A 27046-nucleotide genomic window follows, 5' to 3' on the forward strand; every position below is an offset into this window, starting at 1 on the left:
CATCCCATGAAACCATTTCTCATAGTCCTGTAATGAATCCGTTACAGAAGAGAAATCGTAGTTAGAGGAAAGAATCAGAATTTTCTCTCTTACAGCCTTTAAAGTTAATAATACAAGCATGGTTAACATTATATGGATGGCAGCGTGGGCTTCAAGACTGGCTGAGCAATGCGCTACCGTGCGGTACTGTAATGCACATACGCGCATGTATGTGTGTGTGTGTGTGTGTGTGTGTGTGTATCATGCAGTACTCTATTGCCCCTATTGTGCACGTTATATATATATATATATAAAGTAATGTTTGTCACCACTTCAACATGGCTGTTCCGTAGAAACCGACGTTATTACCGTTTTTCACCCCAGGAGGGCGCCCCTTCCGGTTGGTTGTCGACTGAGGAAAATATAAAAAAAGATACATTGAATGGCCATTGGTGTTCAGTAGAGTAAAATGAAAATCAAAAGAGTCCATAGACAAAAAATGGTTGAGAACCATTGCTCTACAGATTCTGTCAGCTCCCTGCCTCGTAGGGACATCTGATCATCATAAGTTAGATTCCTTTCCCGTGTCCAGGGGTCAGCTTGCCAAGATTCTTCAGTTCCTGCGACGTAAATACAATGAACCAGGCTCCTGTCTCCAGTCCATTCTTTGATATTGTCGGTTCACAAACCTCTTTGACGGCCTCTTGCAACCCGTCCTCTCGAAACTTCCAGTCAGGATGGCCTTCGCTAATGATTTGTGGAGCATTGATGGTCTCCGAAATATGATAGTTTTGTAGACTTGGTTCTCGACAAAAGGCGTCTTTGGACTTTGGACTTTCAGCTTTTCTAGGACTGCAACATTTGTTACCCTGTCTGAAAGTGTTTGTTAAAATTAACCAAACGTTCCAAGATATCATACTTCAAGAGAAAACAGAAACGGAGGAGAAAGAGAGAGAGGGGGGAGACAGACAGAGATGGATGGAGGAGAGAGGGAATATAAATAGAAGTATTGACACCTAGGGTCACAAAATTATGAATTGCTAAATTCAGTGTCTTACTCTTCTCCACTTCCTCTCTCCCTACACACACACAAACACACACACATATGCACATACACACACACACAGCCACATATTGAGTAATTTACACGTCAAATCGACACAAATATTTAAACATTTAGTTTCTTCTCCTTCGAACATTCTACGCACGCAAACTTATTAACACGTCTTTCTCTGACTCTCTTCCCCTCTTCCTTCATCTTCTTTTTCTTCTCTTTCTCCTCCTCCTCCTCCTCCTTCTTCTTCTTCTTCTTCTTCTTCTTCTTCTTCTTCTTCTTCTTCTTCTTCTTCTTGTGTTCAAACACCAATAAACATGTCACCTTTCCACGACGAGCAACAGATTTAATATCGCCGTCGAGACCGTTGTTGACGAATCGTTCATACAACGCCTTGTGTGTGTGTGCGTGTGTGTGTGTGTGTGTGTGTGTGTGCGTGTGTGCGTGTGTGTGTGTGTGTGTAGAAGACGAAGAAGCTGTCAAGGTCACAGTGTCAATGAAGCTTTGTGAGGCGGCAGGTGTCTCCACTTATAGATTGGATCCCGTAGACTCGTCAACGCTTAACGAAGTTGTTGTCATCAATGTGAAGGAGACAACTGTTCATATTGGAGTGGTCGAGGCAGCCATTGAAAATGTTTGACTCGAAATAGTTTGCATTTTTAACGTCGAGAAACCCCACAAGATTTTTTTTTCTTAATTCATTCATGTTGCGTCTCGTCGTCGTCGTCGTCGTCGCTGTTGTTGTTGTTGCATACAATTCTATATACCTGTATTTGCCTACGTTTCACATACATACACATACCTACATATATACATACATAGATGCATAACTATACGTACATAGATTCATATATACACGACGGGCTTCTATACAGTTCCGTCTACAAAATCACTCACAAGGCATTGGTCGACCTAGGACTACAGGAGACGTCACGTGGATGCTAAACGCCCTTCTCAACTGCACAACCATGCCTCAGCTCATCTTTTGTGTTTCATTCAAAATTAAAGACTCGTCTAAACCTTCTCTATTTTTTTAACTTCTTTTAACTCGATCAGCTGTTTCAGCTGTTTTTTATTTCCATCTGTCTTCGTAGTCATTAGGTAGAATACCTTCTAATCTTTCTGCCCGTCTCTATGGCAGTCTTCGAATACTTTTCGAGTCAGCTTCCTGATATTTAAGCAGAATAGATTACACAGTATCTCCTAAGAAGTGCACTAAAAGACAAAGTTTCTAATGCCAACTTGTTTAGCAAGTGTAAGATTGGTGGAATCGAGAGCTTCCTTATACACTCACAATTGCACTGGGCTGGCCATGACGTCAGATTGAGTGACGAAAGAATACCCAAAGTCCTCATGTACAGCCAGCTTGAGAGTGGGCTCAGGAATGTTGGTCGACCATGGCTCAGATATAAGGACAAGATGAAGGGTAACCTCTTAGAGATGAAGATAGCTCACAACACCTTTGATCGAACAGCCTTGGTGCAAACAAAATGGAGATTGTTGCGTCAAAATGCTATAAAAAACTTTTTGTTGCAAGCAGCATAAACAGACTTCGGAGTGCAAGGCAAAGGAGAACAGAAGCGGCTGCAAATATATCCCCTACACTGACCTATAATCCTCAAACTTGCAACATTTGTGGCCTTCTTTGCAAATCGTTGGCGGAACTTAAATGTCACATTCGACATAAGCATTATGACTGACAAAGAAAGAGTACGTGATCGGAAACTCAACCGACGGGAGAGTCATGACTCACTTAATAATTGTATTTCTTAATATGTTTATTTTATTGTTGTATTATTTCATTCCTTAACATGCTTATTTTATAGTTATTGTATTGTTTATATTTATTATTTTATTTCTTAATATGCGTATTAATAAATATTAATATGTGAATAAATATAACAAACGGGTTATGAATTCCGGCCCATCCTGTTTATATATATATATATATATATATATATATATATATATATATATATATATATTTAATTGTCACTAAATGTGACTAGGGTGTTAAATGACACCTACATTGCTAGAAATAAGAGCTAAAATGTTCTAATGCTGTAGTAAACGCATATAAACGTAAGCATATACACTAACATGGACCTTAATCATCCGAAAAATGCTGATTTTCGGACGATTAAGGTCCCCGTTGGGCGTTTCTAACACCCTGGTCACATTTAGAGACAATTATAATTCTCCTTTTTGGTGAAACATTGCAAACTGCTGTTTATATTAATTATGTATATATATATATATATATATATATATATATATATATATATATATATATATATATATATATATATGAGGGGTTACATACAAACATACACACGCCACACACACACACACACACACACACACACATATGTATATATATATATATATATATATATATATATATATATATATATATATATATATATATATATAGGCGTGTGTGTATGTTTGTATGTACCCCCTCGTGTTTACACTTTGGAGTCAGAAATATAACACTAATCGATATTCCTTTAACGATCTGCTCCATCGCTTGACCACCAAGGAGCACCAACCAAATCTCTTTCAAATTACACTATGTTACCTAAAGAAATAAAGGCCATATCAGGCCCTTCTAGTCCCTGATTTAGAAAAGGACAGAATGGTCACAGTAGAAATCTCTTATGGTCATTGCACTTTGTTTTCTAATATAAAGTTTCTTTTCTCTTTACCTCAAATGTACCCCACACTCTTCTGTCTGCCTAGTCCGCATCTACCTCTTACCCCCTACTGTGTCGGCCTCTTTTAGTTACATCTGTTGTATTCCATCCCTAAATTCTGCTTTCATTTCAATTCTTTATCTTAACGAAAGCGATAGATTTAGATTTTGGGATGGAAGGGTGGCTAGAAGGAAGGATGGACTGCCGGGTGGATGGATGGATGGACGGGTGGATGGAGAGTTATGTGCTGTCTATTCAGTAACGTAAGTAGGAGTGGTGATGAGGGAGATCCACCCCAGGTAACGGTTTAATTGTGGTACCACTTTTGGCTCTGCAGTATAAGTGTCTATAGGAGCGAGAGGGTAAAGGCGGCACCTTTGGGTCTGCAATATAAGTATGCATAGGGGTGAGAGGGCAGGGATGGCCAACCTAAGACAGCCCACTCAGTCTGACGTCGGATTCGATCAGGATATCTGGGGCGTGGTTTTTGCTAGTTTTGATTATTTTTAGTTTTTCCTTTTTAGTCAAACAGGTTTGGACAATAAAACAAGTTTTCTAAAAGTAAACAAACATATATACATATATACATGCATGCAAAGACATACACACACACACACACACACACATGCGCGCGCGTGTGTGTGTGTGTGTGGTGCCGGTCGGCCCAAGGCTAGAGTAAAAGGCACTTCCACAGAGTGCAATGACGTTGATCTCAGAACCACAAATTGCCAAACAACCTTCCCTACACAGCCATAATAATAATGGTAATATTGGGTTCAAAGGCCTTTGAGTAGGAAAGAAATTCAATGACTGTCCGTGGGAATCGAACCTACATTTTCTGTAAAACATGATGATTGTTTTACCATTGGACCAAAGAAATCCTTCGGACTTACCCCTTTCAGAAACCTATTGTTACCAGCGAGAATTGTATGTTGTTGACGTCATTAGAATTCAGAATCTTCGAGAACGTGAAATAATTCTTTAGAGGAACGGTGAATCTAAAGAATTATTTCACGTTCTCGAAGTTTCTGAATTCTAATGACGTCAACAAAACAGTGTTTCACTGGTACTTGATTTATCGGCCCCGAAAGGATGAAAGGCAAAGCCGATCTTGGAGGAATTTGAACTCAGAACGTAAAGATGGACAAAATGCTGCTAAGGTACATTGATATCAGAGTCTGTTTGTGAATCCTTAGAGTCGTTGTGGAGTGCTTTATCGCCTCATCTTTTGCATGAAATCTCACCTCTACCGTTCTATACTTTTTTGCCCCTAACGACGTATATCTTGTTGCCTCAGATGAGTCTGAGGCACTTTTCTATGTGTCTCTGTTTTGCCTCCTCTATTTTCTTAGCTTTTATTCCTACCATTCTGCAAATAGTGGGGATCAATTATGTTTCCTGTTGAATGGACTTGAGGATGTTCAATGCAATGCTGCGACGTATTTCTTAAGTAAATATTTTGAGTTTTTTTTTTCCTATTCATTCACCGATATGGTAATATCTTCTCGGTGTTCAGTTTTAGCAAGAGCAGCCACGGGGCATTTGCACGTTGTGTCTTTTTTTGTGGTGTTGATAGCGGAGGTGGTAGTTTGTGTTTTTTCTGCTCTTAAAACTGCAAAATGTGTTGTTAACGCTTTTATTTTTAATTTTTCGCACTAAATGCATATTGAATGCGTAAAACTACAAAATATGTTTGTTTACTCTGCGAGTCTAGGTCATGCTTCATGATCTTGTTTAGGGAGGCGTGGAAGGCGCCTGTACTATGACGGCAGGGCAGTGGATGGAGGTGGAAAGAATCCACAGTGGGAGTATCTTTCTCAGTACATGTGTGTGTGTTTGTGTGTGTTGCTTCCAAAAGTATTGCCGCCAAAGCAGGTTCAAGCGGGCGTGACGGGTCGATAAGTAAGCAACTTCACTTTTCCTTAACTATAATCGTTATGCCTTGATTTATTATTTTGTAACTTTTTGTCCGTTTGAATGGGAAAGTCCCACAAAATCTTACAGTGTTTCGACTCCAGGACTCTTTCGACTCGACGATTGTCCCATGGGTTTCCAGCTTCAAATCCCCATTTCTGGCAGTTTCCAGTGTAACACTTTTACAACCTGGTCGTGCCTCCAATATGGGGCATGGGTCTTATATGCCAACATGGAGCATTCTGTCTCGTTTCAAGTTCCACAGGCTCTACATTTTTTCTGGCACATTCTCCCCACATTTTTCTTCAAGTTGTTTTGTTTTTATCGCTTGATCTTGGGCTGCAACAATTAGGCTCTCCGTTTCTTTTTCCAATTGTCCCATTATTATTATTATTATTATTATTATTATTATTATTATTATTATTATTATTATTATTATTATTATTATTATTATTATTATTATTAATGTATTGCTACTTTCTTTTCAGATTCTAATTTAATCAGAAACAGTATTCACATTAGCAACGCCTGTTATGGCGTTCACAACAACGTATTACATCTTCATTGTAAGTCTCCAAAAGTCATAAAAAAGGTGATCCAGATGATTTTTGCAACCAAGGCAGAAAGTGAACATTGCCCCAAGGTGACAAACGAAGCTAACTACAAGGAAGGCTGCTGCACCCTGAGGGACGGAGACTGCACCGTTTCAGTTATCAATGAACATGATTTTTCCCACTGCATTGGGATGCAGGAATGTTCGCATTTAAGTACGTGGATGCTAATTGGAAACAAATGCGAGCAAGGCGTCTACCCTCAATATTCAAGCTTCATGGCAATTAAGTACCTGTGCGGAGAACCGGAAGGGAAGAAATGTGAGTAGGCTTTTTTTTTCACGAGAAAATTGGTCTTTATTTATTTATTTATTTATGACCGGCTTCTTTCAGTTTCCGTCGACTAAATCTGCTCACAAGGCTTTGGTTGGCCCAAGGCTATAGTAGAAGACACTTTCCCAAGGTGCCACGCAAGGTGCTGCGTTCCCCATATAATTATCTCATAAGTATGATAAAGGAATCAATTAGTAACCCTTAATGAGGTCCTTTTATATGTGTACTTCATCAGAGCTGATTTGAGCTAAGCAACAATGACAACAACTAAGACGATAAACATAGAACCTCGGTACAGAGACTGCTTTTACTGTTGTCGTCTCTTACAGAGATCTTCTTATCGAACTCGTTTGCTTGTTGCAAGAAGAGTGACTGTGTGTCACTTATTTTCTATATATATTGCAGGCTGGGGTTAACAACTACTATGTCTAGCAGACGAGTATCCATCACCGAGGATAACTATAATAAGGTCGAAACCGCATGGTCTGGTAGTCTCCATAGCTGGTTTAGTAGGGACTTCTCTTCCCACTTCTAATTTTTTACCGTGTGCAGAGAGCACTGAATAAGCTGCCGGGTGAGCGTCCTCCTGGGGTTAAAATAACGATATCGTCTGTTCTTCGAGGACAGCAATGTTCAGATGGCGATAAGCATTACTTTTCAGAGTAGATACTACTTTCGATTCTTAAACAGATTTTCTTAACGATAAAAAAAGATCACAAAAGAAATTCTTATCTAATAATTTCCAGTTAATTATATCATCTGAACAAGGCATTTAATGGTATTATACAATATCATTAAATAAACAAATGGATGTAAGTATCTCGAATAATGTAAAGATTGATCATATCAGTTGTGTGTAATTAGGAGCGTACAGGTCCTATCCTCTAACCAAAACTCTTCGAAAGTGAATGTTTAGACAGTAACACACCCGAAAAGTCCTCAAAGCTTTTATAGTTTTCATTAGATCAACTGCTGAAACAGCGCTATTTACCTCTCTCTATTTGACTGGCACACTTTAAGAAGCTGTGTGACTGGTCTGGCTTTGTTAGTAACCTATTGTACAGCCATAATCACTCTTGACTGCGATGGAACGTATTTCGAACATTTCAAACGATTCCTTTGTAAATCGACGGCTCCAGGAAAACATTACTTCTGTTTATATTTTGGGAGGGGTGTTTTCTTCTTTCTTTTTTTTTTACTGTTTTTTTTTGTCTTTTCATTTTTTGTTAATGGTGATTTTTTTTTTTTTTTTTGCTCTTCTTTCACTTGTGTTTATTTTTATTTCATTTTTTTTTTATGGGTTTACAGTTTATCGAAAAGTTAGTTTAAAGACTTCAACTTTGTTCAGAAACAAACAAGTTTTGGAAGAGAAAAACAAGTTTGAGATTAAATATTTGAAATAGATAAATAAATAATATAACATATTATAATAGAGAACACAATACCAAGATTAATCGCAAAACAAAAGAAGGATAGGGGTTCTTTTCTGGTTTCTCATAAACAACTTTGATTATCAGCTGCCTGGGTTGATAGTGCGTTTGTTATCAGTCCGACAGACAGGCCGATAGCTTATATGACGTGGCTAAAAAATTCTTGTCCCTCTTTTTTCTTTTTCTTTTTTTTATTAGGCAGTCACCTTGGCAGTGTTTGAAATCAAAATGTTCCTCAATACTGATATACTGTGGACATTTTATCCGATGCTCCAGCGATTCTGTATATACACAGAGACACTGAGACACACAGACACACAGATAGATAGATAGATAGATAGATAGATAGATAGATAGATAGATAGATAGATACAGACAGACAGACAGACAGACAGACAGACAGACAGACAGACAGACAGACAGACAGACAGATTGACAGATGACACAAAAGAAATCACTTTAAACTTGCATAATTATTGCGGCTTTTTTTCAATAACTTTTATTCAATAAAAATTTTAAACAAAGCACCAAGCAGAAATAGAAGTAGATGGTGGATATGCTCCGGAATAATCATTTAAAGATGTTTTTGTTAAATGTTGTTATTGTTTTTGTTGAATAAAAAATTTGTTGGATAAAAAAAAGCCGCAATAATTATGCACCAACCTAATAATATCAGGGATACCTTATTTCTACTAAGCATAGAAGCAGATGTGTTTGCATGATATTTATTTCAAGGATCTCATCAAAAACCTTGAAATTTAAAAAAAAGAAGTCGGAGAAAACTCTTCAAATGTAAACCAAGTAGAAATGTACAAAAATTTACATTTTTTAAAATCTTATTTTTGCTTCATTTTGAAAAATAAAACAATATTTCATGGTTCATTATTGTTAATATTTTAAGGCGGCGAGCTGGCAAATTCGTTAGCACCCTGGGGCGAAATGCTTAACGGTATTTCGTCTGTCTTTATGTTCTGAGTTCAAATTCTGCCGAGGTCAACTTTATCTTTCGGGATCGATAAATTAAGCACCAGTTACGTACTGGGGTCGATCTAATCGATCTGGCCCCCTCATCCAAAATTTCGGGCCTTGTGCCAAGAGTAGAAAGGATTATTGTATATATATTGAATTACATATATATGGGGGGGGCACCAAAATCTTTAAAATGCTTAGGGCTTGTCTGGGAGATAATCTCAAAAGCAGAGGAAGCAAGGTCGTGGAGAGAGGCTCTTACTGGTTCCTGGATATTCTTTTACTTGTTTCAGTCTTTTGACTGTGGCCATGCTGGAGCACCACCTTAAAGTGATTTAGACGAAGAAATAGACCGCAGGACTTACTCTTTGTAAGCCTGGTGCTTGATCTATCGATCTCTTTTACCCAACCGCTAGGCTACGGGGACGTAAACACACCAGCATTGGTTGTCAAGCGACGGTGGGGGGGGGGGGCAAACACACACACACACATATATATATAAACATGACGGGCTTCTTTCAGTTTCCATCTACCAAATCCACTCACAAAGTTTTGGTCGGCCCGAGGCTTTAATAGAAGACGCTTGCCCAAGATACCACGCAGTGGGACTGAACCCGGAACCAAGCGGTTGGGAAGCAAACTACTTACCACACATCCACGCCTTTTTTTTTTTTTTTGGTAAATAGACGATGGTGTCCTAAGATTTGTATTAGAAGATGTCAAATGAAAATGATTTATGTTTTAAGCTCATTCATTGTATTTATATATGCTGTCACTCCAAGGAACGGCCTTGTCACATTTTTGTTACATTCTGTGTCACGCTGAATTTCCCCGAGGACTACGTTAAGGCTACGTCAATGGTACAATTGTCTGTGGAGTGTTCAGCCACTTGTATATTAATTCCAGGAGCAATTGATAGGAGGCGAGTTGGCAGAAGCGTTAGCACGCCGGGCGAAATGCTTAGCGCTATTTCGTCTGCTACTACGTTCTTAGTTCAAATTCCGCCGATGAACATTTTGCTTTTTATCCTTTCGGGGTCGATAAATTAAGTACTAGTGAAAGACTGAGGTCGATCTAATCGACTGGTCCCCTCCCCAAAAATTTCGGACCTTGTGCCTGCCTAGAGTAGAAAAGAATTTCATGAGCAATTGTTCCGGCGATCGGATCAACTGGAAACCGCGTCGTCGTAATCGAAGAGAGCCAATTAGGTTGATACACATAATAATTGTAAACTTTTTATTTATTTTTATACAGCGACAACTGAAATGACTACAGCAAAGGTAACTGCAGCAACGAACACATGTAAGTAATTTTAAGTTCTAAATAATTTGATGTTTTTATTTGCTCTTGAATTCGTACAACCTATTGCAGTGTATGTTGATGGGTCTGTTTCCAGTTATTTCGTATATTAAATCATTTAAGAGGCCAACATTTCCTTTTAACGTGGGCATGGACGAGGAAATGCTGGCCTGACCGCCTAGCCAGATGGGTGGCATTCGAAAGCCACAACATTGCAAGGAAGCACATTGTAACAAGCTATGTATAACATCATCTGATAATCTGGTTGACACATAGTGATGTATATATATATATGTGTAGGGGGAGAATTCACAAAAAAAAGAAGACAGGTGGTGTAGACAACAAACAAATTATTAGTATAACGCTCGGGAAGTGAAAAAGTCTTTAACGTTTCGAGCCGACGCTCTTCCACAGAAAGGAACACAGAAAGAAACAAGGAGAGAAAATAAAGAATGCGTAGTGGCTAGCGATCTATCATGGCGAATGCCGGACATACATACATATATATATATATACGACAAGCTTCCACGCAGTTTCTCTCAACCTAATTTACTCACAAGAGATTGGTTGACCCTGGGTTAGAGCAGAAGACACTTGCGCCACGTGGAATTGAACCCGAAAAATCAGGTAGTAGCAAAGCGAGCTTCTTAACCTCACGGCCATACCTGCTTATGTATATACAAAGACTCGTTTATGTAGCTTTTGTTGTTGTTGCCGTAGTTGTCGCAGTCGTGACTTATTGTCATTTTTATTAGCGAAGGAACTTCGTTTTTGAATTTAAATTGAAATTTTATTCCATCATTTCTGTCCATTTATTTATTTATTCATTTATTTATCTTCATTGCAGCCCTGCGAATGTCTACGACCGAAAAATCTCTGCCAGTAACAAGTAAGTAGAATGAAATTTACTTCACGGTCCCATTGCTTCAGGTTCAGTCCCACAGCGTTGCGCTTTAGGCAGGTGTCTTTTACTACAGCCCTGGGCCTTGTGATCACCAGGGAAGTCTGAGTTTCCCAGCAACGGAGTTTTGTTTCGTGGGTTCTCTTTCTTTTCCGAGTTATCTCCCATGACTTCAACGAATGTGACATCGAAAAAACGCGTAAACGGCTCCTTTCCCCAGAAAAGGAAAGATTTGGCTGTTATTTCTTGCACGCCCTGCTACTACGCAACAGGTATTTCGGGTCCTTTATCGCAAATACCTGTTACGTGGTAGCAGGGCGTGCTAGAAACAGCAGTCAAATATTTGGCGGTGAGATACGTTGAATGCACTCGAAAGAAACCGATGGGAAAAAACTTTTTCACACCGAGATTACGAACGGGTCTTTTACGAAATATTTACTGTACTTTTAAAGTCATTTTCACTTCAAAATATTTTGCTCACCATAATGTGTCTAATGGAAAGGCTAGAGTTCCTTCCCTTTCAGAGTTAACTTATTTTCGGAGTATTTTCCCCTTATGCACCGTTTTGGGTATTTATACCCCACCCCAAACCTCGAATATCTCAATAATCACTGCTACAGTTTACGTGAAACTTGTGTTATTCCGTTTGTATTCACATTTCAGGGGCACTTTACTTTCAAAGTATTTTCCCATTAGGCGCCAGTTTGGCTGTGTAACACTGCAACCAAGCAAGCAAGATTGAAGTTTCATCCGAATCCATGCAGCGGTTCTTGAGATATCTTGTCCACGGACAAACAAACACGACTGAATACAGTATCTCCGCCTTTGCTAAGGTGGAAGTGATAAATATAATGAAATCGATGCTAAACTTGTGTTGTTTCGTTTATTTAGAAAACACGCCAGACAACATCGTAAAATCGGTTACGAAAACAACTAAAGGCAAAAACTATAATTCCACCAGCACCACAGAGAACACTAACGTGGCACCGATTCGGGCAGAAAGCGAACAGCCAGCTTTAAGTAAGTTTCATCGATTAATATTTCGCTTCGTTAACATAGAATTACTCATACGGCATTTTAAACCTCTCACTTGCTACGTGTGTGTGTATATGTGTGTTATTTTGGTCGAGTCGGTCTCTTACTACTCTGTTATTTAATTTCAATACAGACTATGCAGGCTTATAGCCTAAAGCAGACCCAAAAGTGCCGCTCCCATAAAAGTGCCGCCCGGGCGGACCGCCTACTCCACCTCCTCGGAAAAATAATCCGGAAACCTTGTTCGGTACCGGATCGATCCTACACTCTAATCAGTTCGTGCTAGTCACGAGGCCAAACATCCCTGAAAGAATGTAAAAGATATCACCGGAGAGAATGCGTGTTCTAATGGTTAAGATGTTGTGCTCTGGATCATAAGATTGTGGTTTCGATTCCTGGACCAGGTGACGCATTGTGTTCTTGAGCAAAACACTTCATTTCACGTTGCTCCAGTCCACTCCGCTGTTAATGAGTTCCAGCAATAACTGGGAAGTTAACTCTGCGATGGACTGGCGATCCATCCAGGTGGAAAGTGTTGTAATCTCAATCAATTATAAGCCATTGAAACGTGGCTCTGGCTTAATGATTGCTGGGACTCATGGCAGACTTAACCGACGACCATACTAATATGGAAACCTTAATACGTTTCATTTCATTTCAGTGTTGGGAGCTATAATTGCTATCACTTGCGGAGTTATTGGAATGTTGTTAAGTGTTCTCTGTCTCTGGATATATTGTCGCACGTAAGTTCATTCATTCGTACATATCTTCATTTATACAGTTATTCATTCCTTAGAACCGAGACCATACTAACAATTTCTGGGCGCAACCACATCGCAATTGAAAAAGTCGTGGAAAGAGCTAGGTCGAGGAACCTATAATAAACCGTCGCCGTAACACTGCGGAAGGTGATGGACCACGTGCTACGCATGCTCACGAAGAGACCAGCGCGAGCCTCTCTCTCTCTAATGGAAGCCGCAGGTGGGGAGGGGTGGGAAACGCTGAAGACGAAGAAACTTCGTTGAAGACCAAGGAATCGGAACTGGCGGAAATGGACCTGATCTGAGATCAGGTTCTGTGACAAGACTTGCAATTGTGCTGTTGGGAGATTTCTCACCACCCGACGCTCATAAGGGTGCAGGAGGAACTAAGCTTAGCAAAAACATTGATTTGACTAGCTTAGGATTCAGTCATGCCTATCAAAAAGTTTCTGAACTGGTGAGACGATATCCTACAAACAGCATCCAAATGCCAAGTACTTTCACCTGGAAATAATCAAGCCAACGTATCGCTTGTCAAGACAGAAGTATCAGTTGAGATCGATAAATTGAACCAGCACCCATCAACAAAATTTCTGGCTTTGTGCCAATTGTACAAAAAAAAAATGTGGCAGCGAGTTGGCAAAATTCTTTACAGTATTTATTCCGGTTTTCTGAGTTCAAATTCCGTCGAGGTCATCTTTGCCTTTCATCTTTTCACTGTGAATAAAATAAAGACCCAGCTAAACACTAGGGCCAATGTAGTCGAAAAACCCTTTTCTCCTAAAACTTCTGACCTTTGCCAAAATTTGAAACAAACGAAAGACCTACATACAAATGAATTAACCGTTTTGATACGTTTTCTGTGTGTGAGTAATAACTGAACTATTTCGTTGTTTGTTATATTATAGTAAGAACCAGACGTCTCCAGATCCAGATACGCATAAAGTACCGACAAGGTTTTGGAATAATATCCTACCCCAGTCGTTAACGCCAAAGTCTTTCGGTAAAGGTTACAACAACTTTACAAGTTTTATGCCATCCAGCTATCCTGCATTCCCATACAAAGACGGACAACATGCGCATATATTGCGATCTACATCAGATGCCAGTCAGTCAGACCAATCAGTTTCATCTTGTGGCAACCAGTTAAGTGAACGATCTCCTCCGAATACACCAAGTAAATCCCGTTCGCCACAAGATGGCGCCCCGTTCGCTTTTACAATAGTCAATAACTTGGCTACATAAAAGCCACTACCTACAACAGCTTCATATTACGATATATATATATATATATATATATATATATATATCTGTATATATACATATATATATATGTATATACATAAACATATAATGTGTGTATGTATATATATATATATATCTTTTTCAAGGAAAAGGTTCGCAGTGACTTCAAACAAGTTGGCACTTCAAAGTCACTATCAACCTTTTCTTTGTAAAAGTTATTAAATATGTACTCTACTAAAAAGTATTGAGTCATCATTCAGTTTAATGTTAAATTCTTTTTATGTAGAACTTGACATAAAAAACAAACATTGATACACACACACACACACACACACACACACACACAAACATATATACATACACATATATATATATATATATATATATATATATATATATATATATATATACATACATACATAAATACATATATACATACATAAATACATACATACATACAAAAAACACACTCACACGTGTAGAAATTAAAATATGTGTACAGAATTTTTTATATATATGTAAATATATAAAAACAAAAAGATAAAGAGAGCAAAGGTAAGGTTGGAGAAGTATTTTATGGATAGAGTCTTACAGCTGTTTCTGGGAAGATCCAGTACTTCCCTTCATCGGAGACAGAAAAAATAAAGTAATGTATATATATATATATATATATATATATATATATATATATATATATATATAAATATATATATATAAATATATATATGTGTGTGTGTGTGTGTGTGTGTATATATATATATGCTTTAATATTACATCAAAAATCCTTTGTATTTAACATTGAGCGAAGGTATAGAAAGGAAAAGATACGTTTTCCAGCAACAGATTTAAATTTCGAAATCGAGAAAGAGAGAACACTATTTTTATTACAACAAAATTCTTCAATTATTTTAGCCAATTCAGAATGGCTAAAATATTTAATGAGCTACTGCAGATAAATATTAGCTTTTTTCACTGCAAAAAAAAGTTGGTTTTCGTTGCTGCTCAATGTCCAGCCAAAACATCTTTGTATGAAGGAAAAGGATATACGTTCGTTTACAAAGAAAAAAAGACAAAACAAAAAACTCTTCATATGTCAATATGGTTTTTAAGGCAATTTTTTTTTATATATTTGTTTTGATTATATTTTTATATTTTTTTATTAATTTGGATATTGATGATGCTAATGAGAAAGGAAACCAAAGAAAACGATTCCATCTGGAATAAATCGATTGTCAGACTGAGATCGTGTCACAAACGAAAGTAGACAATGAGCTATTGCTGAAAACATTCGGGAATTCTATGAATATTATATATTTAACTCTTTTATAATCTTATCAAACTTAATTAGCAAGCTTCACACCTGTTTTGATAATAAAATGAACCTAATAAATGTTTTTCCATTTTTTTTCCCCTTTTGGAGTTTATTTTTTTCGCTCTGATTTAATTTTGAGTGGCAGACTTAATGCATCATCCATTGGGACAATGCAACCCCCCTGGTATGGTGGCATCTTCCATTTTTTATTTGTTTCAGTCGTTGGAATGCGGCCATGCTGGGGCACTTCCTTGGTGGTGGTGGTGGTGGGAGTTTAGACGAACAAATTGACCCCAGTACATATTTATTTATATAGTCACCAACCTGAATTTTTCCTACAAATATCTTAGGTAGGCAACTGGACTGGTAACAAGAGGTCAAACGGGTCAAAATATCTTCTTTTATCTTTTACTTGTATCAGTCATTGGAATTGCAGCCATGCTGGAGCACTGCCTCTACTAGTTTTGTCAAACAAATCGAGCCCCAGTGCCTATGCTTTCTGTTTTTAAGTCTGGCACTTATTCCATCAGTCTCTTTAGTCAAACTGCTATGTTATGGAGATGTAAACAAACCAAGACTGGTTGTCAAGCAGTGTGGCTGGGTAACATACACACACACACACACACATATACATACATATATATATATTTCTTTTTTGAAGTGGTGAAGCACAAAGTAGATAAAGCTATAAACAACAGCATGTAAGTAATTGGGTTACACACTATTATTTATAGCTCTATCTGCTTCAAGTTTCACCATTCCAAAAGTGAATTATTTCACATTTTCTTCAAGTCTCTAAATTCTTATGATGTCAACAATACATACATGCATACATATATACATACACACACACACATACATAAAGTTGTAAATGACTGAGAAAGTTTGATGAAATTTTATTTAAAAATAACAAAAATCAAATACCACAAATTGTTTCATAACTTAAAACATGTAGATAATTTATATTATTATATTTAAAACTCTCTAATAATTATTTCTTATTATTTTTATAAACCTCCCTTCTTATCTTAAGTACCTTTCAGTTTCTGTCTAACAAATCCACTGATAAGGAATGAGTTGGCCTAGTACTTCAGTCGAAGGCACACGCACAGGGTGACTTGCTATGGGATTGAACTCAAAACCACATAGTTGCAAAGAAAATTTCTTAACCACACAGTTATGCCTTGTCATTAGAGTGAATGTAAATACATATACACTTCAAAGAGAAGATTAATAATTAAAAAAAAGTTATCTTCAATCAAAGAATTAAAGAAATACAAGTTTATTTTATATTTAAATTAGATACATAGAGAGAGAGAGGCGGGGAACAACAAATAAAAAAGAATCAAGACAGAGTACCAGGTGGGACTCACCTGGTACTGTCTTTAGATTTCTTTAATATATTTGCTTCTCAACCGTTTCGCTAGAATCAGAGCATAATATATTCCGTGTAGTTTCTCCATTTAAAATTCTGGAATGGTGTTTGGGATTAAATCGGTATCATTGATTATGATCTATAAAATCAATAAAATAGCAAGATCAATTCTGAAGATATTTAGTCAAACCAATGTTCTCCCAAGCACTCAGTTGACCATTTTTTTCCACAGACCCAGCACCATTCTGCTTCACATTTACAAATCATGTGGTTACAACCACCTATTAAAACAAAAGAGTAAAAAAAAAAACATTATAGAAAACAAAATTTATCAGATGAATTTATTAAGCAAGTAATGTTATTTTCAGCTTAAAAATTAAGTACCAGTTACGCAAATCCACTCATAAAGCACTAATTAGCCCAAGAAGGCTATTTGCCCACAATGCTGTGCAGTGGGAAAGTTACTTTACTCAAGGGCCATGCCTGCACCAACCATTCTTAAGAGCCCTAGACATTTAGATCAGTCTTGCCAAACCGTCTGACAAATGTGCCCTTGTAAAATACCCTCTTATTCCATGTAAAAATCCACAGTAAACAAAACACAGCAGGGATCAGACAAATCACCCCTTAACTCGCCCGAAACCACAGGGGAGAAAATGCAGGCTAAAGGCAGAGGTTGTACGTAAAATGTAAAATACAGAAAACTAGAAAGTCTTCAATCACTATGAAAGACAAAGATCAAAAAGCCTATGGGGTGAGGGACAAAATAAACCCATAGAGAAATGGAAAATAATTCTCAAAGAATAACTTACCACTTTTCTCAACATTGACTTCACATTTTGGACACTTCTTAGAGATTTTATGAATCAAGGTAGCTGACTGTTGTGCCAATTGGTGATCTGGATACTGCAGAAGAATTGACAAGAAGAATTCCCTCTTTAAAATAGCATATTTTCCAATGTATTAGATGTGCCTTTTTTTATTTTTAACAGTATCAAAACATTGCCCTGTGTGTGTCTAATGTCTCATGCAGCTGTATTACAGATGGAAGACTAAGTACCACAGGCTAAGGGGTCAGGTAAACATATGTCTGTTAGACGTGAAAAAACATTCGAGCGAGGTCGTTGTCAGTGCCACTAGACTGGCTCCTGTGCAGGTGGCACGTAAAAAACACCACTTGAGCATGGCCGTTGTCCTGTGTATGTGTGTGTGTGTGTGTATATCTCTCTCTCGCTCTCTTTCTTTATACACACACACACACACACACACACACACACACACATATATATATATAATGGAGAAATTATATTAGGTTGGCAACTAAGTTCCCGCGGTTTTTTTTTAATTTAAATTTTTTTTAAAGTTTAATAAAAAATAACAACTAATTAATCAATAATGTATTCGCCCTTGTTGTTTACAACTTTTTCCCATCGTTCAACAATATTTTCAATACCTCGTTGCTAGAAATCACCCGATTTCGACTCGAAAAAATTGATCCAACCAAGCTCTCAATTCTGCATCAGTATTGAACGAAACTCTGTGCATAGCATTTGAAAGAGATCGAAAGAGGTGGAAACCCATTGGTGCCAAATCGGGAGAGTACAGCAGGTGTGGCAGCACTTCCCAGCCATGCATTTGAATAGCTTCCTTGGTCATATTGGTTTCGCACTCACATAAGAAATCTGTCACAAACCTGAAATAGTTAGCAAATAAATACTCTTACCAGGTCGCTTCCTTCAACTGGTTCTCGGCCACATGGTCCATTATGTGCCTCATTGGAACACTGACGGCAGAACTTGTGCTGTAGGAAGAAAAAAAACCCAAAAAAACATCACTAATTGTTAATTGGTAACCACCAGATTGATTAAATTATAATTATTGACATAGAAAGAGACAAATAATCAAAATATACATTGCGTGGTACCTTGGGACAAGCGCCTTCTATTTATAGCCCCAAGTTAGCAGAGTGGCAGACAGAAACTGATAGAAGCCCATTGTGTGAGTATATATATATATATATATATATATATATATATTGGGTCATCCCATAAATAATGTTTGTTTTCAATTGCCTGAACTAAAGGTCGAATGAACATACATACATACATACATACATACATACATACATACATACATACATACATACATACATACATACATACATACATACATACATACATACATACGCACGCACTCACACATATACACACATCTAAAGGACTCTGATAGAGATTTCACCCACACGGCTTTGGTCAACCTGAGAGTATGGTGGAAGACATCTTAAGCACCAAGATCACAGCCAGAACTATATTAAAACAAGGGGAGCAAAAAATACTCACCTGACAGCGGTAACAGGTAATATCAGTGACATTTAGATCAGCCTCGAAACACTCTTTGCAATGAGGGTTCGGGCAGTAGACTGAATAAGTATTTTGAAGATAAGCCCTTGTTGCCTGGCTCTGGTATTCTTCATACTGTAAAGAAACAATTAGGAATGTTAATCAAAGGACCTCTGAAAATAATTTATAAATCAAAATAGTTATCTATGTATCATATTTAATGTAAGTACATTGCTGAAAAGTAATTTATTGCTGAGGTCATCCACAGTTAACATCTCTAGTGGAGATGCTGTGTTTAAAAGCACAATATATATTGGGGGCAGGGCAAAAATATATTGGGGGCAGGGCAAAAATATATTGGGGGCAGGGCAAAAATATATTGGGGGCAGGGCAAAAATCAACTCAGCAGCAACTAATGAAAATGCTAGATGTATTTCAGCCTTGTTGGGTGTTGTCAGTGGCAAATACTCACAGAGAGCCACATTGTAATAACAATTCCTTGATGATGTAAGCACCATAAACAGTGAAGTACTTAAGTAATTATAATGCAAACACAAATTAGATAAACTCTTTAAAACTCTTTTTGAAATGGAAAGAGCACACAAGGATGTTATTGGTCAAAGTAGCTTTAAAAGAGAAATATACGGCTTAGGTGGTTGGTCTAATAATTTCAAGTGGATCCACTAGGATACAGTTAAACAGCCAATGGCAGGTGGTCATGTGATCTTGAGTCTACTTCTATTCTGGCTCTTGAATGCATGTCTTAACTTTTACTTCTGGCTTTGTGAAAAACATAGGCCCAGCATTTATAACCAGCCGGCAATGACTGCACTAGAATTAAGTGTTGAAAGTTAATTATACACTTGTCAGTTGTGACTTACCACTTGGAAGTTAATTACAGCTCTAACTTCCATGTACGTGTGATGTGTGCATGTGCACATGAATGGATGTGCATGTGGTTGCTCTGCAATCATTTGAACATGTGACATGTGGCACCCATTGCACCTGTACAGGTAACGTCAATCTGATGGAGCGAGTGAGCCTATGGCTCGATGGAGGGGAACGTGGCTGCAGCAATGTGGAGTGTAGAGAGAAAGATGGAAGCAAACAAGACACCTTGGTCACCCACTGCATCCGTTTCCATCCCCAGCAGCACAGTTTTAATGCAATGGATGAACACCACAACATCATTGCCAGCTCAAATTCATATTTAAGATAAAAGAAAACAAAAAAAGAAAAGCATCAACAAGTCACATATATATTTACCTTGACGTCTCCAAGAATTCGAAAATGGTGAGCTTCCTGGATGAAGGAGTGGTCACAGTGAGCTGAAGAAGGATTTGAAAGAGAATGGAATAAGATGAAGTAGCAAGTAATGGTGGCGGCGGCGGCGGTGCTAATGAAGGTGGTGGTGGTGGTGGTGGTGGTGGTGGTGGTGATGTAGATAGTGGTGGGGTGTGCTGTAGGTGACGGTGGTAGTGGTGGTTGAGAATAACAGGAGGGGTGGTCATGACTAGAACGTCTTTGACCAGATCACAGGCCATACATGGAGGAGATTAGATGTTAATATAGATTGAAATTATTTTTTTATTTATCTATTTATATGATTGTTTCATATAGAAAGACAATAAATTCATTTTAAGAATCTGGATTGTCAAAAAGTATTCTTCAGTAGCAAAAATTAAAGAAAGGACAAAAAAACCCCCAGCTAAAAAGACATTAGAATTACTTAGGTGTGGTGTTTGTAATGTGTAACTGTTCTTAGAGTCATTTCTATTTAAAACAAGGTTAAAGGGTCTCAGTCGGGTGTTGATATATATAAAAAAATTAATAAGGGTTACGTTCTCTCTATAGATTAGTACAAACTTTACAAACACCATACCTATGTAATTCCAATGTCTTTTTAGCTTTTTTTCACCTTTCTTTAAATTTTTGCGACTGATGAATATTTTTTGACAACCCAGATTCATAAAATGAATTTATTGTCTTTCTGTATGAAACGATCATACAGCTACATGAATAAAAAATAATTTCAATTCATGAAAACGATAAATGTCGTCCTTTCAAAGCCTAGCCAGGCTCATGGGCCTGGTTTCCCAGTTTCTATGGCATGTGAGTTCCCCCTCCCCCCAGCTGGACGGGACACCAGTCCATCGCAAATTTCAATCCATATTAACATCTAATCTACTCCATTTATGCAAATTATGATTGAATTTGTTGAACTCTGTTTTATAAGTTAAATCATATACTTAATATACTTATATAAATTGTCATATCTAAGCTAATTTACACCTGTAAATTAAATTAAAGTATGAAGAAACAGCATTAGAAATCTTTGGAAAACTATTCTAATTTGAGCCCAAAACCACATGATTAGAAACGTCTTAATTATACAGCCATGCCTGCACCATCTGCACACAGTTTCCTTTCCCCTGCAACATGAGTGGTGGGAGATAAAGAATCACTCACCCGGACATCTTATTGAGTAACAAAGGTCGGTTAAACGGAATTTCCTCTCGAGCAAATACTGGACGCAATAAATTTTAAAACAGTCAAGGCACATCACATGACCTTTTTCACAGGGATAAATCAATATGGGGTTCCTGAAAAAAAAAAGAAGAAAGTAAATAAAAGCCAATTAAAGACTTTGGTGTCAAGAAATATTTAATCAATAGACAAGAGACTACCCCTCCCCTGGTATCATGATATCAGCATCCTGTTTAAAATGACTAAAATTAATCCTTTTAAGACCAACCTGTCTAACACCATCCTGAGTTCTGTGATACAAACATCCGGTTTTAAAGTGCTCTGAATTAAAATCTTTTAAAGTGCTCTGAATTAAAATCTTTTAAAGTGCTCTGAATTAAAATCTTTTAAAATGCTTTGAATAAAAATTTCATGTTAATTTATATTCCAAATGTCAGCTTAATAATGAGGAATTTATTTTGCTAAATTCTTCACCATTTTCAAAATTTACTTCATTAGAATTTCAACATCAGCAACAGGGTATACATGTATGTATACATGTATGTATATGTGCAGATGTGTATGATTTGCTTTATGCGTGCATTTTCGTGCATATAGTTGCATGCCTAAATACGCTCGTATATACTTAGATGATAAATTTCTGGCAAGTTTTGTATGTATGTATGTATGTATGTATGCATACATATGTGGGTGGGTGTGTGCGTGTGTATCTTTGTGTTTATGTTTGCCCCCCCCCCCCCCATTACTACTTCACAAGTGGTACTGGTTTGTTTATGGTCGCCTAACCTACAGGTTCAGCCCTGGATAATTGTCAGACTTTAAATTGTACCGGCAATGAAAAGAGTAAGGGAGACAACTCTAAAATTCAAACATTGGAACTTGGAGAACCTGGAAGGCAAAATACACAAGATTAGAGAGGACTTTATGATTCCAGTCAAAGTATTAATAAGACTATGGTTAAAGAATGTTTAAAGAATGGTTAAAGAAAAAACATTGTTGTATCCACAGCTACACCAGCAGCATAACTGGGCATGCAGTCTGGGCTCAGCAGCCCTGAGGCTATGCTGGGGCACCTGCAAGGGAGACAAACAAGGAAAGGAAGAATGCCAAGGATAAACTTCGACAGACTGTCAGTGCTTGCGAAGCGACCAAGGGTAAGGGTGCCGACCCCCAAATGTAAATTGGGTCAGAAGAGAAAGCAGGGCCTCCCAACACTATACAACCTTGAAAGGTGGTCAAACAAAGGGAGAGACAATATCAAACTTAAATTCCTAGATATGGCTCTGTGGTAAGAAGTCTGCTTCCCAACCACATGGTTCCAGGTCCAGTCCCACTGTGTAGTACCTTGGCCGAGTGTCTTCTAGTATAGCCTCAGGCCAACCAAAGCCTTGTGATTTTTTACATTTTGCATTAATGCAGATATGTAAGTAATTCATTATTAAATATAATAATATATATTATTTACATGTTTTTAAGCTATGAAACAATTTGTCATGATATTGAAATTTTCTTCTAGCTGAATAAAATTTCCTCAAAGTAATTCTCTGTCATTTATGGTGTGTGTGTGTGTGTGTGTGTGTGTGTGTGCGTGTGCGCGCGCGCATTTATGTGTGCCTTTGTGCCTGTGTTTGCACCCCCTCCGGTGTTGACAACCGGTGTTGGTGTGTTTACATCCCCGTAACTGAGTGGTTCAGCAATACAATAAGTATCAGGATAAAAAAAAGAATAAGGAGGTCAATTTCTTTGACTAGAACCCTTCAAGACAGTGCCCCAGCATGGCCACAGTCAAATGACTGAAATAAGTAAAAGAATTAAAAGAACAGGTTATTAAGGGTTGCAAAGACACAAAAGCTAAGGGTTTCAACCCCTGACAGTTAATTGGCTCAGAAGTTTAAGGCCTCTAAACTCTTAGGGGACAGGAATATTCATTCATCCATTCATTCAATAAGACAACAAAATTAGAGAATGAACCAACTTACAAGTCTCCTTCGCAGGTTATGCAGGAATAATGTTGAGAATTATTAAAGATGTGTTTCAATAAAACTGAATTTTTCTTTGGATGTTTACGGCAGTAAAATTCATATTTCTAGAAAAAAAGATAAAAGAAAATCCTATATATATATATCTATATATATAAAACTGAGAATGTGTGTCTGTCTGTATGTGTGAATCCCTAAAACTCGAGAACTACCCAACCGATTTCATTCAGATTTTACTCGTTGTAATGTGATATAATATTGTTTCACTTTTATTCTTTCACTTTTAATTCTAATCTGATAACACACTAAGATCATCTTATTTTACACATTTACCGTTCAATTACCAGTTAATAATTATCACAGCAGCTGCAAGATTGCAAGCTATTTACAGTTACATATTAACCCTTAATTTAACATTTAATACATATGCTTAATCTATATATATTAAGAAATTTATCTATAATAATTATTGTGGCATTTACCGTTAAATTAGCAGTTCATACATGTGCTTCTATTTGGTTCATTTGCTTATATTTGATTCATTTACACTACATACAGAAATAAAAACATACAACTGCTTACAAAAATGGAGATCAATGTATAATAGTATCACACCCCACGAGTGTCAACATATAATTTTTTTTCGTTTCCATTAAAATAATATAACCTTTTAGAGAGATAATCTTTCTATACTCAAATAGAGTACAAGACATTTTATACCATGATAATGACAACGTCACACTTTGTATATGTGTGTGTATGTGTCTGTCAGTGTATGAGTGAGTGTATGAGCGTGCATGTGTCTGTCTGTGTGTGTGTGTGTGTGTGTGTGTGTGTGTGTGTGTGTGTGTTTTTCCACATTCAATGACATCGCATTTTGTATATGAGTGTCTATGTGTCTATGGCATGTAAAAAGCACCATTTTGAGTGTGGCCAATGCCAGTACCCGCCTGACTTGCCTTTGTGCTGGTGGCATGTAAAAGCACCGACTACACTCTCGGAGTGGTTGTCGTTAGGAAGGGGATCCAGCTGCAGAAACTTTGCCAGATCAGCTGGGAGCCTGGTGCAGCCTTCTGGCTCGCCAGTTCCATGTCAAACCGTCCAACCCATGCCAGCATGGAAAACGGACGTTAAACGATGATGATGATGATGATGATGATGATGACTATATCGGTCAATGCATGGATTTATTAGATAAAATAAATGCAACTGCATATGAGTAGAACAAAGATTGTCAACAATTTTTTTTAAGTCAATTTTTTAAAAATATATTTGCTTTCATTGAGGTTGTATTTATTTAAGAACCGGTTCGGCAAAATTCAAAGAGCAGTTACCTTTGTTGATAACAAAGGGATTCTCCCTCAGAGTGGAAGCCAGATTGTATGACGCTTGTGTATGGACAGCTATGTTACGTGGCAGTGAAATATGGGCAGTGACTGCAGAAGACATGCAAAGGACGTGCAACGTCAAGGTGCATGTACGATGAAGTGTAAATGTTTGAAGAGAAAAATTGTGTCTCTGAGGCATCGGATGTTGTGTGCGAGAGAGATGACTGCACTGGTATGATGCATATAGGTGAGGACAGCTGCATAAGAAAGTGCCAATCTTTAAATGTGACAGGAGCCTCTGGAAGAGGAAGATCCAGGAAGAGGTGTGGGACAAAGTGGTGAGAAACGATCTTCAGATGTTGACCCTTACAGAAGAGATGACAAAGGATTGAGACAAAGAACAATTTCATCTGCATGGGAAAACTTGTCCCCAGCTAGGCAAAATCGAGGCTATAAAGACATGTCCTTTATATCCATGAACCCCTGTCACCCTGCATGTAATTTTCCCCCACCCCCGCACCCCAACAAACCTCCTTCAACAGGTGCCACATGTCAGATGTCAAAATGATTGCAGAGCAACATGAAAGAAAATGCTTTGCTCAAGATTCAATGCCACGCCCGGTCTGAGAATCGAACACACGATCTCATAATCATGAGTGCAAATCCTAACCACTAAACCATATATATATATATATATATATATATATATATATATATCAATGAATGACCAATGAACAGGAGTTGCATAATAACATTAATAAGTTTACATCTGTTTCTGCTATAAGAAGCAGTGCAGTCAGAGCTGAGTGCATGTGTATTCGTGGATTCTGTACTCTCATGATGCTTCATTCTGAAACGTAGAGTTTCAACATCTGGTTATTAGCATCACTATGCCAAGACAAAAACCTTAAAATACATCTATCTCTATCGTTCTATCTATTTTTTTTTTTCTTTATACTTACTCGCCACAAAAACCACACACACTTCTGTATCAAGTGCTTTAGATTACATCTTTCTTCTTGGCCATCATTTATTTATTTATCCTTCAAGTCTATCTATTTATCTAACTTTCAATATGTATTCATTCTAATAACTTTCTTGGCCACTCCTGCAAATGACATAAACTTCTCAGAAGCCTTACCCTACTCAATCACAATATAGAACACACTCTAACCATCCCAGAAACACAAGAATAAGCCATTAAGACAGAAGCAAAACTGGTTTTGTCACTGTTGTGTATTTACGTCATCAAAAAATATGTCTTTCCTTCCAAATATTCTCAGTATCTTCTTTCAGTTTCCAACAACCAAATCCACTTACAAGGCCTTGGACAGCCTGGAGTTTTAGTAGAAGACACTTGCCCAAGGTACCACACAACAGAACTGAACCCAGAGCCTCATGACTACACATTGTCATCATTTAATATTCATGTCCATATAGTTACAGAATATAACAGGAAAAGCACAAAAGACTGGAAATTTATTCCTGGTTTATTAGGTACCGGGGTTTCAAATACGATGACACAACTTTGATAAGAACAGAATGATGTTGAATTCCTCTCTCTATGTAGCATTTTAATCAATCAACTATGGGAGCAATTAGATTGTACATAAGTTTGCATTGCAGCATTTTGAGGAATGCTGTCCTGCTTGAAACATATATACCCGATAACTCATGAATATATCTTCGCTTTTTCGAGATTTTCCTATATATATATATATATATATATATATATATATATATATATATATATATATATATATATATATATATATATATATATATATATATATATACATATATATATATATATATATATATATATATATATATATATATATATATATATATATATATATATATATATATATATATATATATATATATATATATATATATTATATACATATATATATATATATATATATATATATATATACATATATATACATATATACATATATATACATATATACATATATATACATATATATATATATACATATATATATATATACATATATATATATATACATATATATATATATATATATATATA

The 27046-nt window shown here is 37.1% G+C and overlaps 2 protein-coding genes across 3 annotated transcripts in view; one reads left to right on the plus strand and one right to left on the minus strand.

Moving 5' to 3' along the window:
• The window catches only part of LOC106875897 (uncharacterized), a 24722-nt gene extending 9148 nt beyond the window's left edge, over positions 1-15574 (plus strand). The window contains exons 2-7 of the mRNA XM_014924203.3: positions 6132-6515; positions 10181-10228; positions 11073-11114; positions 12018-12146; positions 12823-12904; positions 13831-15574. Of these exons, the coding sequence (XP_014779689.1) occupies positions 6132-6515; positions 10181-10228; positions 11073-11114; positions 12018-12146; positions 12823-12904; positions 13831-14167 (1022 nt within the window). The 3' untranslated portion in view covers positions 14168-15574. The remainder of the gene's footprint in view (positions 1-6131; positions 6516-10180; positions 10229-11072; positions 11115-12017; positions 12147-12822; positions 12905-13830) is intronic.
• A 785-nt stretch (positions 15575-16359) lies between these two features.
• LOC106875895 (E3 ubiquitin-protein ligase parkin) overlaps positions 16360-27046 on the minus strand; it is a 20734-nt gene continuing 10047 nt past the window's right edge. For both annotated transcript variants that reach the window (XM_089342208.1, XM_089342209.1), the window contains exons 5-11: positions 23660-23766; positions 21663-21796; positions 20460-20521; positions 19194-19328; positions 18578-18655; positions 17667-17760; positions 16360-17135 (exon numbers count right to left, since the gene is read on the minus strand). In XM_089342208.1, the coding sequence (XP_089198334.1) occupies positions 17035-17135; positions 17667-17760; positions 18578-18655; positions 19194-19328; positions 20460-20521; positions 21663-21796; positions 23660-23766 (711 nt within the window). In that variant the 3' untranslated portion in view covers positions 16360-17034. The remainder of the gene's footprint in view (positions 17136-17666; positions 17761-18577; positions 18656-19193; positions 19329-20459; positions 20522-21662; positions 21797-23659; positions 23767-27046) is intronic.

This window comes from Octopus bimaculoides, chromosome 25 (assembly GCF_046866305.1).
Source record: "Octopus bimaculoides isolate indiv1 chromosome 25, ASM4686630v1, whole genome shotgun sequence".
Classification (NCBI taxonomy): domain Eukaryota; kingdom Metazoa; phylum Mollusca; class Cephalopoda; order Octopoda; family Octopodidae; genus Octopus; species Octopus bimaculoides.